The 16,782-nt window shown below is 34.9% G+C and overlaps 1 protein-coding gene across 3 annotated transcripts in view; it reads left to right on the top strand.

Moving 5' to 3' along the window:
* Positions 1-14,062, top strand: part of LOC124540050 — a 103,355-nt gene extending 89,293 nt beyond the window's left edge. For 2 of the 3 annotated variants that reach the window (XM_047117454.1, XM_047117453.1), the window contains exons 6-14: positions 3,995-4,090; positions 5,730-5,843; positions 6,968-7,134; positions 8,543-8,747; positions 10,406-10,558; positions 10,845-11,003; positions 11,530-11,600; positions 12,554-12,727; positions 13,378-14,062. In XM_047117454.1, the coding sequence (XP_046973410.1) occupies positions 3,995-4,090; positions 5,730-5,843; positions 6,968-7,134; positions 8,543-8,747; positions 10,406-10,558; positions 10,845-11,003; positions 11,530-11,600; positions 12,554-12,727; positions 13,378-13,561 (1,323 nt within the window). In that variant the 3' untranslated portion in view covers positions 13,562-14,062. The remainder of the gene's footprint in view (positions 1-3,994; positions 4,091-5,729; positions 5,844-6,967; positions 7,135-8,542; positions 8,748-10,405; positions 10,559-10,844; positions 11,004-11,529; positions 11,601-12,553; positions 12,728-13,377) is intronic. The other variant, XM_047117455.1, reaches the window with a different exon arrangement.
* Positions 14,063-16,782: the final 2,720 nt, after the last annotated feature.

The following is a 16,782-nucleotide window of genomic DNA, read 5'->3' as shown; positions in this document are numbered from 1 at the left end:
CTTGATAAAAACAATAAGTAAACGGGATAACTAGATGTTTTAATTACGCAAAACGTATTACAACGTAATTATGATGTATTATAGCGTATTACTACGTAAAACGACTAAAGAAAAACGTCCTAATTAGGACGTTTTCTAGTCTTCACTTTTTGCGCGTTAATAACATCTGTTTACTAAAACATCATTGAGAAAAATCAAATCTACATAATTAGCTCAATTATTATTTATATATTTTTTAGAATTTTCATTATAAGAACATTTTAAGATGACTCGTATTCTTGTCTATAATAAATTTATAACGTGAAGTAAAAGCACTTCACGTTTATACGACTTAACCAATATAGGTGAAATTTGTGGTGTGGAAATAGTTTAGTGTTTCGGGGAATTCTTTCTTCATTCTACATATTTTTAAACTGAGGCAGCAACTGTGACTGGCAAGTTACGTTTAAGTATTTACAAACATGGTTAAGGCTTTCTTTCTTGCGGTTCAAGTTTGCTTTACACCAAAATGCACCATATTCTGTTCAGTGATTTATATGATATACGGACGGAAAAGACTTCTAATTTATAATATATAGATGAGGATTTTACCTTCTCGAATATTCCAGAATGAGTTGTTTATATTAGTATCGCGGGAATGTAAGTTGGTGATGTTATGGATTAAGTTGATGGTTCATGTTATTTCACAATATATTCAATAACTTAAAACAATGCTGTGTTTGTTACATTCCTGTCTGGTTGGCTGCCGATGAGTCAGTCAAGTACAGACACTGTATTGTGACAGTTGAAGTAACTCTTTATTTGTTTAAGGAAACACGTATAGTACCAGAACAACAGGAATCGTTTGTGCCGATCTTGGACGATGCCTTTGTATTTTTTTTTTCAAATTAAAGAAGCATTATACCTAATTATCGATTTTCAAATTAAACACTGCCAGTTCGGAAAATATTTCATTAGAAAATACTCTGAACTGAAATTGGCGAAAGAAACTCTGTCGGTTTTTTTTTTCAGCTTGCGATTATTTAATCCTACACTGAAATGAGCATGACTTATATTTAAAAGTATATTAGGGAATTGTATATTACATATATGATATTACATATATTTCATATATGTAATATACAATTCCCTAATTTACTTTTAAATTTAAGTCAAGTAAACAATATTTTGATTTTTTTGAGAGAATTTCCCGTCTACATACGTGTATTCAGACTCCGCTTTCCCATTGGCCACTTTGAGAAAGTGCCCAGGACCCAGCGGTCAATAGGGCCTCCTTGGATCAAATATATAAGTATAATATAAATATGTGATTTTTATAGTGAAAGGGGTTCCATTATCCTAATAGACAGAGCCTCCAATAGCTTAAAGACGCCCCTGGTTGTATTATACAGGTACTAGCTTTTGCCCGCGACTTCGTTCGCGTGGACTTCAGGTTCGTCCCGTCTAGTCTAGGAATCGCTTAAAATCGCTTCGTAAATAAGCCACTATTTCTCGTACAAAGTAAAGGATAAAAAATGGTTATTGTGGATTATTCCTAAAAATAAACATATACCATCACGGACTTTTTTGTAGACCTTTTTAAGTTGTACAATACTGTAGTACATTGTTTTGATCTATCTTATAGGATTATATATTCGGCAATTTGACTCGTAGGTTTTCATTCATTTGCTTTATTGGGTTGAACTGACGCGAGAATCAATAGCGACGAATAGCGTCGAATGGCGCGATAGGGAGCTATTTCTATCGGTTTTATTGAATTTGCCGATACTACATCTAAGTTGTGTCGTACTATACGTGCAGGCTTAGAGGATAAAGATCTGCGATCGTAGCTTTGATAGCGTATCGCTGAATCTTTATTTGTATAATTTGCGTTAATAATTCACCTCGCGGTTGTTCTTGAAGGCGAATATTGGGAGGAAAACTGCATATTTATCTATTATAAAATACTTGTCAGCATGCTTTTTGAAATCCGCTGGTGTAATCTTAAATTGGCGGTCTTAAAGAAACTTTTGATATTTATGTATTAGTAGTATTCTTATAAAAAACTGAACTAGAGTTAAAACTGCGGCGAGGGATGTTATGACAGTGTCATTAGGGATTTGGATACGGATATAGGAAGTTACTTATTTCAGATACGGTTACGAACGCGAATTTATGTCGGATTATCCGATTGTTTCGGATAAGGATTTATCCGCACGACGTCGGGGCGGGTTCGATATGTTCATAGAGAATACTTTATCTATTTTTATATGTTATAAAAATAATTTATCTCAGGAATAATGTAGTTTTTTACCACAGATGAAAATAAATAGATTGGGATCTATTCCGGATTGCTTCCGGAGATTATCCCCTACTCAAAAAGAAATATTTTGTTCCTATTTATAATCTATATTAATATTATGAAAGTGAACGTGAACTCTGTGTTGTCTGTCCGTCTGTTACGACCAAACCGCTGAACCGAATTTGATCAAATTCAATATGAAGCAATCTTGAACTCCAAGTACGGAAATAGGCTACTTTTTTACCTGACAACTATAACCCTAGAACGCGATCGAAGCCGCGGGCGACTACTAGTATAAATGATACGAGCTGGCTAGTTTTAGTTTAAGTAATGACATCAATTGTGTCGCAGGTAAATTGTGTGTGGGAGTTATCAATTGTTTAATGCTATTCGTCCTCGGGCGCGCTCGGCAAGCGTACGATTCCACGAAGATTGTAGGTATATTGTATACTAGGTCTCGTTTTGCGGCTTTGCTTGAGTTTAAGGGGTTGATCGTTAAGTATGTTGTTTTAATTACACCTACGACCTTCCTTGGGGTTGGAGGTTGATTTATATTAAATTTTATCAAATTCGGTTTAGCAGTGGAAGAGTAACAGAGAGATAGACAGTTCATTTAAAGTTTATATTATTTATTAGTTTATATATAAGTTTTGTTTTCAATATAAAAACAAAGAAATTTCCGATTGATTTGATTAACTAAGACTAGGTACTCGTTTGATAAATAATTCTATGTAAATCGTTTCGAATGCATAATATATTTTGTACGTTGATTAATGTATTCGAATTGTTTATAGTACTGATTGAGAAGATGGTGACGGTTTTCATGTGTATCATGCCTAGTTAAGATTTTAAATTAACATGATTATTTTAATTATTACTGTTATTATTTATGGGGTATATGCCATGTTTTTTATTTTTGTACATCGGCGCTCGATATTTCGTAGATAAATTAAGTAATTAATAACTGTAATCATGCCTAGTTGTTGTGATGTCGTCCTTCGCGTCAAATCCCGATATCTTGGGTTATGAGCATGATGAAGCCATTGAGATAAGGATAATAACCAAACCTTATATTTACGTACTCTGATTTGTTTATACTTTGTCTCTATTGTAAACTACGGACAGTTTTTGATTAATGTATTTTTATTTGTAATACAACCACTATTGCACTTTAATACTTATATACACATTAATTTTGAAAACGTTCGAAACGCCGTTTTGTCGCTAATCCATAATGAACTCTCGACTTATGTTTTCGCGTTAATTTGCTGTAGAATGTTGTTTATTTGGGTTTCGTTGTCTTGTGGTTCGAATAGACTACAGTTGAATAGTCTTTCTTAAGTATGACTCCATATTCAATACACCTGGACTCCAAATTGAAATATACTTTATTCAAGTAGACCTATAAAAGCACCTTTGAATCGTCATTTTACAGAATTGGCTTAAATGTTAGGTCGTAACCATAAGGCAACGGAATGAAACTCAGTAGTTACTCTTTTCCACAATTTTAATTAAAGAGTATGTTAGTAAACTACAAATTTATATGTACTACATGTCTGAAAATCAGCAAATACTACGATTTTCTTATCGTTAATATAATCAAGTATGTAGTATATTCGATTTATGTTTATTAATAGGGCAATTAAAAAAATAGCCGTAGAATCTATGGTTCGATTTGAATAATGATTAAACGTTAATTTTATATTGTTTCAGAGTTTTTATCAGCATGTATTCAACGGCTGCTACGCGGTGCTCCTGTTCATAGTTGTCATATTCTTCCTCATATACGGAGTTGAAGTATACTTTAAGGTAAGTTTATATATGTCTCGTTAGGACAGGGATTTAGATTTAGGGTTGCCAGTAAAAAAAAGTAAGGATATAACTGTATAGTTGTAATCTAGTGGCAATTATATGAGGCTAAATATTTAGGGTTGCCATTACAAAAATATTCAAACGAATAATATTGCCATTTCATTAATATTTGAAGCGTTAATAGCGCTATGGATCACCTAGCTATATATAAAGTCGCAGTGTCGATTCCCTTTGGGCTATTGTTGTCTTCCTAACGCAAGTGATAAGCTTAAAAGGAGGTATTAGTAATATCTTAATTCGTTTGAGGCCTTAATATTATTATTTAAAAAATAAAAAGTCATAAGTACACAGTGACAAGCCTAAAGGTTTAAACAATATATTTTTAGCAACTAGGAGCGAGATAAGGCACGAAAGAATATCACAAACAAAAACAGTAAAATCAAAATGACTTAAGTGACCCTATTCTCCAATAACACTGATCGTTCTTACCATGAAACCGATGAAAAGCAATTGTCACTTTACTTCTGAGTTACTTTCGTGGTTAATGATGATACATGAAACCTCCTTACAATGTTTTAATCTTTATAAATTATAATAAGGTCATATAGACAATACTTTGGCATACAAAAGTTACCTTTATGGTTACAATCAAGAATAATATCTATTTGTCCCGTATGTGGTCAGCCTGAGGACGCACTAATGTTCCATTGTTGAATTTTATGTCTATGGTGTAGAAAAGTGTTAACGTGTTCTAAACCTTAAGACATTGAAATACAGTTTAGTTTTCACTACCAGTAATATGATTGATGATCTTGTAGTCACCATTTTAGTGATCTCTTAATTATAATAAATAGCAATTAGTTCATTGAGCTGTTTTCGGTAGTGCGTTTCGTAGTATACGCGAACGTTTTGCCAAAAAAACTTTGTCGTCTAAAGCAAATAAAAGTAATATAAAAAAACTAGTTCTCTTTTTAATCTTTTTATTTTGGTTAATGCTGTTAACTATTGAAATACAGTCTTAAGTATTGTTGATTGTGTTTATTATTTATAAATAAATCTTATTATTCATATAATATATAACATAACTATAATATATGACATAACTTTTTAGAAAAAAAGGCCTTGGATTTAGGCTCGGGTTCCATCACAGGCCTCTAATTACTGTAAAAAACAGCATTGTAAATCTGTTTATTTGAAAAGAGCAGTTTCTTCGCTGGAGTCTGCCTTCCGAAACGGTCGTAGTGTTTGAATATCGGCAATCAAAAACGCTTCGTTGTGAAGTTAACTTCAATAAAATTGATTTGTATTGAGAATCGAGATAGTACAGTGGTTAGAACGCGTGCGTCTTAAACGATTATTGCGGATTCAAACCTAAGCTATCACCGCTGAATTTTCACGTGCTCAATTTGCGTTTATAATTCATCTCGTTCTCGGCGTTGAAGGAAAACATCGTGACGAAACCTGCATGTGACTAATTTCATAGAAGTTCTGCTACATGTGCATTCCACCATCTCGCATTGAAACCTCCTCCTCAAAGTGAGAGGAGGCCTTAGTCCAGCAGCGGGAAATTTCTAGGCTGTTGTTGTTTTTGATTGGTTGTATTGATATTCTTTAAGTTGGCAATGATTCCTTTCAGCTTCGAGGAGAATTCCTAAGGGAGACGAAGGTGTGCACGATAATATCACCCCGACCAGGTCCGTCAACGGCGGCCGAGGGCGACGACGTGCAAGACACGCTCGTCACCAAACAGGTGAATTGACATTCCCTTATATTATCTATATCTATCTATCTATCTATACATATAATCATATTGGAGTGTCTGTTTGTAATGTTAAAATAGCCCCTTTTTAACTCAGTGCATATGTATGTATACACGATACATATACCAAAATAATATTTTTTACAATTTTTGTCTGACTGTCTATTTGTTCGGGCTAATCTCTGGAACGGCTGGACCGATTTTGAAGGGACTTTCACTGGCAGATAACTGATATAGTAAGGAGTGACTTTGACATTTTTTTTGTTAAATACATCGCGTACAAGGTCACGGGCACAGCTTGTAAATATGTAAATAATATCCAACATAGTCGCTTACCGCTGTCTGTCCGCTATATGCTTAGATCTTTCAAATTACGCAACGGATTTTGATGCGGTGTTTTAATAGATGGAGTGATTCGAAAGGAAGGTTTATATGTATAACAAATGCACAATATAGTAGAAAAACACTGATAATGTGATGTCGTTATTAAACTCATTTTTATTTGGCATATAATGTTTGGTATTCTGATTAATTGGTGATAAAGTGACGAAATCTAAGTAAGGGGAAACTCCATTATACTACATCAGTTATCTGCCAGTGAAAGTCCCGTCAAAATCGGTCCAGTCGTTCCAGAAATTATCCGGAACAAATAGACAGTCGTACAAAAATTGTAAAAAATATTATTTTGGTATATGTATCGTGTATAAATACATATCCATGGAGTAAAAAAGGGCTATTTTAATATTACAAACAGAAACTCCAATTTTATTATATGTATTTTTAGAACCAGAAGTAGGAAGTAGGTTAACCTCTAAAACAATTATCTTTAATTTAAAATAACAATCAATCTACCACAAAAGAAAAACATTTAGTCTACAACACAAATAACCATCAATAATCACACTACACCGTAATAATTATAATTGCAATTCTTAATGTGTCAACTACGAATCTCCCGCCTTTTTTTTTTAAAGGGAAGTTGTGTGACTTTACGCTGATGTTGCTTGTTTATTTCAACAGTATAGATAATATTTGGCATTCTTAAGTGACTAAATATAAAAAAGGGTTACTCTATTATGCTATATGTATATAATTTGTTCATTTTCTTTGTTCAGGGTATTCAAACAGATCTAGCTGATTCCGACGGCTCCGTGGATCCGAGATCAGTGAATCATTCGCAGTTGCACCAGTCGCGCGTCGGTCTGATCAGCCAGGCGCTGATGCTCATACTCATCGCTGGCTTCCTGGCTTCGGAGACCCTAAGCGAATTCTGGAAGACCAAGTAAGTTGTACAGTGTAATTAAGCATTAAATTTAAAGTTAATAATAACAGTTTTAACTACACTAATTGGGAAGTCAATGGCTCCTAACATACGGGGCCTCTTTGGTGTATTATTTGATTTGAAAGAAAAGAAATCTTATCATTACTAACTAAAATAAAACTTTTTGAAATTAACGGTTTCAAGTATAAAAGTTGTATTGTTAAATAATTGTTTATCTCTTTCTTTCATTATTGATTTGACATTCAAAAGAAGAAGACAGACGGATAGATGTATTGGAGTTTAATATAGACTTATTTGTTGTATATTATTTGGTTCTTCAACAATGTGTTCATTGATTATAATAATAAAATATAGCAAAAGTGTAATAATATTCTAAGTGTCCCCCAATATTTAAAGAAGAACACAGCATGTACAGTCGGGGTAAAAAAGGTAGAAAAGGTTCGTCACCTTAAGATCTATTTTCATGTGCTCAGTATGAGCGATAATCTGCTTTACCGATCGAGAATGACATATAATGATTTGACGTTCAGATTCAAAAGGTACTAAGAGCTTAAGACTTGATAAAGGAATGAATTTGAAAACTGACGAAGGTTTTCTTACTCTGACTTTCAACATCTTAACTAAATGTTGTAATTAAGAAGTAATTTGAAAACTATTTAAACATACGTTAATAATATTGAATATATGTAATTAAAAAGAAATTAAAAATTTTCCATTTCAAATTAGATTTATATGTTTTACTTTCTATGATCTAATATGGTCTCACTGGCTAGTAAAGTAAAGTAACAGCTTGTAAAATTTCCACTGCTGGGAGAAGGCCTCTTCCATTAAGGAGAAGGTTTGGAACATATTTCCCCACGCTGTTCCAATACGGGTTGGTGGAATGCACATGTGGCAGGTGGTTTCCTTCACCGCCCAGCACGAGATGAATTATAAACATAAATTAAGCACATATAAGTGCTTACCTGGTTTTGAACCCGCTCTAATTATCATCAGTTACGATGCACGTGTTCTAACCGCTGGGTCATTTTACTGGTTAGTGGTAGAGTTAATCCTGACTTCAATACCCGGGTCATGCCAAAATAATGTGAATAGGTACTTATTCTGTCTAAACAGAAGCTTTGAATTCGTAAGTGTAAGAATGGGAATGTCTCGGCTAATACTACACTTAATAATTGTGCCCTGCAGAGTTAGGCTGTCTTTCTTGATGGATCGCAGTCGTCATTATATCAGAATAATAATAAATGACACCAATTACGTTTATGATAAATTTATCTATTAATAGGGGGGAAGGGGTAATACGATATAATTATATAGTGATTAATGGCTATGATAAAATGGACTCAAGCTGTTCGATAGTTCATCACGATATCGTATTGTATGTGTGTGTGTGTGTGTGTTCCTCCAGAGTGCCAGTCGTGTCTCGGAATTGGCACGACGTGGTCTTCCGGCTGGCCGAGATCGGCGTCGCGCTATGGTTCCCCTGCGTGCTGTGGAACTGCATGGCGCCCGAGCGGCTCTGGTTGCTTAACCCGCGGCGGTTGCTCGCGCGGCAGCTCGACGAGGCTCGTCTCTCTGACCTTCTAGCTCACAAGCTACCCTCGGATAGCAAGGTAATTGACCATCTTCGTATCTTATTTATCTTACGAAAGAAAGAGATCGAATGAGTCAGGCGTCTTTGTCATAGGATCCAATATGACAGTTGAAAACCCTTCTTTAAATATACTAATCATAATCTCTCTCTAGTGTTACATACTTGTGATATAATATATTAATCAAGCCTTCGACCAATGCGTATAGTAATATAGTAAATATTGCGTCAATTTGCTGTCAAATGTTGTTTATTTAACTTTTTTCCTGGTATAGTTGAAATTGAGTCTACGTTATATAGGATATATGTATATAGTCCAGATGGCTATCTTTGTGAGATCACTCAGGCTCCATTAAGCAGTCATATCGTAATTGATCTAAAAAGTAGAATCGACCCTCAGCTACGATTGAGCTTAGGTTATTTTTTCTGAGGAATAGTCGGATATAGATCAGAATACAATTTATCGTGTCATAGAGATTATGTTCGTAGAGTTGCCTCCAGTACTCTATGGTCCATTGGAAAGGGACGGCTATATGTCTAAATGTCTCGTTAAGTCAGTAAATAGTTGTTAGTGTATAAGTGTTAATTACAAATAGATAACAAGAAACATTTCTATAATATAATGTTATTTAATCTGTGAAAATGAATAAATAAGTTACTTGTGGATTATTCTATAATATGACGATTCAAAAGTTACTGTGTGTGCAAATGTAGAAGGCTTGATAGTAGGGCTTTGTGCAAGCCGGTGTAGGTACCATTTCCTCAACATAGATATTCTACCGCCAAGCAGGAATACTTTTATCTTTGGCACAAAGTAATATTTTTATCCCAAAAGTTATGTGAGGAGTGTCGAATGTTTCTCAAGGTAACCACTTACCATCAGGTTATCTTGCCAGTTAACCTGCCTATATGATAAAAAAGTGTGCTCGAAGTTACTTAAATTTCGATTAATTAAAAACATGTTCAATTATAAACCCATTAACATCGACGATAAGAATAACCGTTATTTACAAAATGTATTAATAAATTTTGTTTATTTTAATAATGAAATGCGACGTTAATAACTCCCTTATCTCGAACAAGCGCGATACGATTATGTGTATTTGTAAACAGTCGTTCATATTGGGTCATTTGTTCCCTATGATTCAATTAGAGATTTGAAACTGGTGCCATAAGTAAGATCATATTGGATTAATAAAATTCTCGTCGAAATTTACTTAGGAATCTTATGTAATTTGTGTTTCCGTGAAATTGTTACATGTTTTCTATAGTTAGTAATTAATCTACAACGTATTTAAATCAGTATGTGTTCACAATTATACGATGGTTTGCAATGGATCTAGATTTAGATAAATTAGCTGTTCTTACCGTGGTTTTGCGTGATATTGTGTTTATAACAATTATGCTTGCTTTTAGATTGAAAGTGTCCTTTGAAGGGATTGTGTCATTGTTTATAGTTCATCAGGGTTGGAAACTTGGCTTACCAGTTTGGCCATAATTTGGTCAAAAAATCTCGCTCGATTTAAAACAATATGTGTTTCATTTTTGTCTTCAGCTTTAACGCTTCTTGTATCGTTCATTTCTGTTTTCGCTATTGCGTTTCATGTCACATATGTTGGTTCAAATGATTTGGATGGTTTGTCCAAATATGCCAACGTTAAAATCAATATGACTTCCCAGAGTATGGTGGAGTTTGTCCAACTTTCGTGGCGCGTTAAGGCGCGATTCGTAATGGAGCTGTACCAATATTGGCGTTTGGCTCTTTGGAATATTTTTTACGCGACGTATCTCTATACCACTCCCGTGAAGTCTATTGAAGATAAGTCTCCGTCGGTGAGTGTGTTATTCCATACGTTTCGACGTTTTATCGATATTTTGAAATTTATCGATATTTTTCAAACATTTGAAAAGTGAAAATGAATTTGTAATTGGAATCAGTGGATGGTCGACGGTTGTGTTGTGTTCTTTATATCTGTGCACTAACCTGTGAACTAGACTATCGTTGAGCAACTAATAAAGCCATTTTTTGTAACTTCTACGATAGACCAAGGAAACTGGATGGAACCGCTTTAAAGTGGATTCGACCATCAGTGTTTTGATCGTGAGGTTAACTCTCCAGAATGTGGAAACGGACTCGCTCGTGGGCAGCGTCGGCTCGAGCCGCGACTGCTGGATCTGCTACGACAGCGCGAGGCCGGAGCCTCTCATCACGCCGTGCCGCTGCACCGGCGACGTGGCCGCCGTGCACCACGACTGCCTGAGAAGATGGCTCGTCGAGGTACGGACTCACATCAACAACATCAACAGCCTGTAAATTCCCACTGCTGGGCTAAAGGCCTCCTCTCCCTTTGAGGAGAAGGTTTGCAACATATTCCACCACGCTGTTCCAATGCGGGTTGGTGGAATACACATGTGGTAGAGTTTCTATGAAATTTGTCACATGCAGGTTTCCTCACGATGTTTTCCTACACCGGTGAGTACGAGATGAATTATAAAGACAATTTAAGCACATGAATCAGCGGTGCTTGCCTGGATTTGAACCCGCAATTATCGGTTAAGATGCACGCGTTCCAACCACTGGGCCATCTCGACGGACTTACGATTGTCACTATTGTACAATTGCCAAATGTCGAGCTGGTAGAATTCTACCAAGTTCCCTCTATTTGTGTATGGTATGTGGTGACCACTAACCTTCAGGTGGTCGCTTGCCAGATTGCCAATCATATAAATAAGTTATCGTAATGGTGTCAAGGGAATGTTGTTGGTTATAATAGTTGTTAACTTTAAAATTATGAATGTTTCAGAGCGCTGCGAGCCCTGATGGATTGAAATGCAAAGTTTGCAACACTCCATACATCGTGCAGGAAACGAATAGGTACGATAATAAACCAATTCATATATGTACAACAAGTTGACAACTTCATTTGGGTCAATATTATTTTTGGTGAAAAAAAGTTCTTGTGTAAGTTAATTGACAAACAAACAAACAACAGCCTGTAAATTCCCACTGCTGGGCTAAAGGCCTCCTCTCTCTTTGGGGAGAAGGTTTGGAACATATTCCACCACGCTGTTCCAATGCGGGTTGGTGGAAAGTAAGTAGTAATGTTTGAATTTTGAACTGTTCGAGATCGAAGCAAAAGTTTGGCCTTGATCTTCTGCTTTGGTCTAAAGTTCGATTATTTTAGTTCAATGTACGTTATTAATAAAAGGCGTTGGTGACTTGAATAGAAATGTAATTATTTCAATGGTAACGTACAGTTACATGTTAGTAAGCATCACTCCTAGTCAGTAAACATTATCGAATCTAAATTGAAATGTATTCCTGAAAAAAACTGGCGACCCGCCCCGGCTTCGCACGGTTGCAATGATCATACTAAATATAGTTTAGTTTAGTTTATTCTTTATTGTACACCACACAGTGAAATAAAAATACATATGACAAAGATATGGCCTAGATATGACAGGCGTACAATTTTGGCGACCTTATCGCTAAATATACTGCAGAATATCTTTCGATGTTCACAGTTTTTCAATCATTATCTAAGATATTGTGCATTTATTATACATATAAACATAACTCTTGAATCTATTTATTAAAAAACGCATCAAAATTGGATATGTAATTTGAAAGATGTAAGCATACATAGAGACAAACAGCGGAAGGACTTTGTCTCGTACTGTGACGCTGTGACGTCACAACGTTACGAGCGCGTGTGACGTCACGCTGACGTGTGCGTGCGTGCGCGCGTGTACTATGTGACGCTGTGACGTCACAACGCTGCGAGCGCTTGTGACGTCACGCTGACGTGTGCGTGCGTGCGGGTGCAGGGTGGAGTGGCAGCGCGGGTTCACGTGCGGCGCGTGGCTGCGCACGGGGCTGAGCGTGGCGTGCGTGTGCGGCGCGGCGGGCGGCGCGTGGGTGCTCGTGCAGCTGTTCCCGTCGCCCGTGCCGCGCGTGCTCGCCGCCGGCGCCGCGCTGCTCGTCTGCTACGTCGCCGTCAGGTACGCTCCGACCACTGACACGCGACCTTCAATACTCGTGTCAAAATACATCGATATATAAGGCATATTACTCGATATAAGATTATGTTATTGATTTGATTTTTATAATATAAACTTGAGGATATATATAAATCAATTTGTACTTTACTAACATGATTTGTAATTATCGTAACTTCTGAGCGATTAGTCAAATGTTTCCCCTAGAATCTACTTTCTCAATCGGCAGTAGTTTTACATATAATTCAACTACAAAACAAGAGTGTTTCTAGAACCTATATGAATAAATAATATTTTAAAACAACAACAACAGCCTGTAAATTCCCACTGCTGGGTTAAAGGCCTCCTCTCTCTTTAAGGAGAAGGTTTAGAACATATTCCACCACGCTGTTCCAATGCGGGTTGGTCATTGGTGGAATACACATGTGGCAGAATTTCTATGAAATTTGTCACATGCAGGTTTCCTCACGATGTTTTCCTTCACCGCTGAGCACGAGATGAATTATAAAGACAAATTAAGCACATGAATCAGCGGTGCTGGGGGGGGGGCTGCCTGGGTTTGAACCCGCAATCATCGGTTAAGATGCACGCGTTCTAACCCTCTCTAAATAATATTTTGATTTTACTAAATTAAAACTACTCTCTGTAATCAGGTTCCTGGGCATGAACACGGTGACGGCGTACCAGCGAGCGAAGGTGTCCTCGCTGAAGATCCTCACCGATCCGGTCGACCTGATGTCGGACCAGAGCCAGCTGTCCACCATCAGCAGAACGGTCACCGTCGAAATTGCATCGAAGGCGATCCTCGACCAAGCCTTGAAAGGCGATGTGAAGTAGTTCCAAATCGACGCTGGGGTGTTAAAAAGTGATTTTGTCTTTGTGTGAAGTCAATACATCGAACGAACTAAAAGTACAGTGAAAATCGAAGTGAGTTTCGTCTGAAACGATGAAATTGATGTAAATGTAATGAAACATTCAAAATTCATATTCAAAAACGATTACAATAACATGTGATTGGGAAGCGTCGCAAGAACAGTTACCGGCCATTGTGTACCGTCGGAGTAATAAGTGTTGTGATGTGTTTGTATCAAGTACAAAGGATGGCGTCAATTGTTATTGAATAGACGCGTCTGAGGATAATATATATATTTTTTATAGATTACGTCCCAGGAATATATCGACTAGATAGAATGTTCTGGAACGATATATTTGTTGCCAAATTTCAATAGACTTCGTATTTAAATGTTATTAACGAGGTATGTTTCAGTGGCAGGAGTAGTAAAGTTAATCAAACCTTATATACGAATTAAAAACTTAATAAAAAAGTTTTTTATAACTAGCGATCCGCCCCGGCTTCTGATATTCAATATACTAGAATTTGTTTATTTGTGACATCATATTTAGAAACTTCGAAAATTATTAGTTTCTCTACTTTATTGTTCATGAATTATATACAAAAACCTTCCTCTAGAATCGCTCTATTTATTAAAAAAAAAAAAAAACTGTATCAAAATCCATTGCGTAATTTGAAAGATCTAAGCATACATAGGGGCAGATAGTGGTAAGCGACTTTGTTTTATACTATGTAATGATTAAACAAATGTCTTGCACGCAAATACATATATCCATTATATTTTTTTCAAAGTTTCTTTTCATCAATAATAATTAATATGACATGATTTAGATCTCAAACAATGATGTCAAGTGAATTTCAAAGTTTATCGATCTTTACTCCTCCTGCTATTGAAATGGACTATATCGAACTCTGCGTTCTTGATACTTGTACGATTGTACGTTATTTTGTCAAATCTGAGCTATTTTTTCGGTTGATTGTATATATCTCGCCGTTATACGGTTTAATACAAATGATTAATTCAATTAAAAGTTATGGTAATACTAAAAATGGAATATATAAAAGTTAATAGATTTTGTACTAATGAAACTATAGCGGTATATTTAAACATTCGACGTTGTGTCAGTTAAAAAGTCTCGATGTCATTTTAAAATGTTTTAAGCGAATAATTAACGATTTTTTACAGAGGCAACATTTAAAACTCAGTTGTTATTTCTTTTCAATGTTTTTTTTATCTGTGCTCAGATTGAAGTATTGAATTTTAAATATCGAACGGATGTTAATAACTGAAATGTAAACGTAATGCTGTATCCTAGTATTCATTGATTAATTCCAAGTGTCGTCGTCCTGCATTCAAAACGACGTAAGTGCATTTTTACAAACAAAAACTGCTCCTTAATCAAGATGGCCGCCATTGATGTTTCCCAAAGTTATCATATATATTAGAAAGTATTTTATATTGCCTCACTAATAAAAGCTACAAAATCAATATATACACCAGATGCAGTGCATTTTTAAGGTGTCAGTATAAATTGTTTCACAGATTGAACAGCTTTAAATATATTATAATTATACGAACGCCTTGGTAAGCGGGAAATTTGATGTACCGTCAGCAAAAGATGACCTTAAATGACGTTCAAAATAATCTATCAAACAAATACATTAACATAGGAAGAGAAGCATCGGCGCAATTGTACAGTCGGGGTAAGAAAAGGTTTGTCACCTTAAGATCTATTTTCGTGTGCTCAGTATGAACGATAATCTGCTTTACCGATGGAGAATGACATATTGCGTCGCAATGATTCGATGTTTAGTTTCAAAAGGTACTAAGAGCTTAAGACTTGATAAAGGAATTAATTTGAAAACTGACGAAGGTTTTCTTACTCTGACTGTACAATGTACATAGTTGTAAATAAGATCCTTACTCCTAATATAAACTCATTTATTATTCTGCTGTTTTTTGATTTGCAGGACGACGATTTTATTTCATTTATAAAGACATTCTTCCTTGTGATATATTATATGATTAAATAATGATAATTTTTTCGTACTAAACACCATATCATAGAACACTTAACATTTATATATATATACATATAAAATAAATGTAAACGAATGGCAATAATCAGTCTGTCTGAATACTAAGAGTTTATTTAAAACATATCCGCTTTTAACTGTATATTCATTAAGGTTATGTCAGACTTGATAAGAGTTACGTTCTTGATTCGATCGTGTTCGTATAAGTCATCTGCAACACCTTCTATCAGATGTTACAATAATATCGATAAGAATTATTATCAAATATACAAATTGTTGTCTTTATCAAGTATCCGTTATTATGTAAATTTAAGTTTTTGCCATAGATTGAATGGACTGCTATCTCTTTCCCGTAAATAAATACAATAGTCGTGTGAGAGAGATAACATGATCTTCTTGTCTCTGTATAGAGACTGGTCAATTTTATTAGTCTATTCTTGTCTATGGATACCATAAATTTTTATACCTAAGCACATCACATAAATTTTAGTTACGAATCGGTCTAAAGATTCCATGTTTTTTTTCGTCTATTATTATATTAAAAAATAATTTTAAAAGAGGCTCGTAAATATATTTATACAAATTAGAATTACATTAATTGTAATGAAACATTTATTTTAAATACTTAATATAATAAAATTAATTGATTTTTTTTTTTAAATTAATGAACTTTAAAAATAATTTGCGAATTAGGTACGGGATATTTGTGCCACAAACATCAGTGCCAAGTAATTGAAATGTTATTATAAGTATCAAAACTAACCGTGTACAGTATGAACGCATTTAATAAAGTCAATTTAAATACAAATTTAAAATAAGAATATTTATAAAATTGTCTGAATAATTTGTGCCCTATTGACACAACATTAAGGCAGTCAGCAAGGAGTCTTTTGTTAATAGTATTTCATATAACATTAAAAAAAAACAAACAAGGCACTGAACTCTAAATATAATTACACAAATATACCCTTTTTGGTGCAAATTATAATTAATTCCATTTAAAAAAAAGGTTTGCATTTTTCGCCTTATGTAATCTTTTGTCATAACGTAATGATACTATAAAGAGTAATTAATTTATTGATAATTAAAAGTAATAGAATCATTTGGAATATTATTTATTAAAATGTAAACGAACTGTTGTTTCGGCGCCATTTTTTTTTAAATATTC

The sequence above is a fragment of the Vanessa cardui genome, chromosome 24 (assembly GCF_905220365.1).
Source record: "Vanessa cardui chromosome 24, ilVanCard2.1, whole genome shotgun sequence".
Lineage (NCBI taxonomy): Eukaryota > Metazoa > Arthropoda > Insecta > Lepidoptera > Nymphalidae > Vanessa > Vanessa cardui.
The sequence above is the reverse complement of the archived record's forward strand: the minus strand, read 5'-3'. Positions and strand labels throughout refer to the sequence as shown.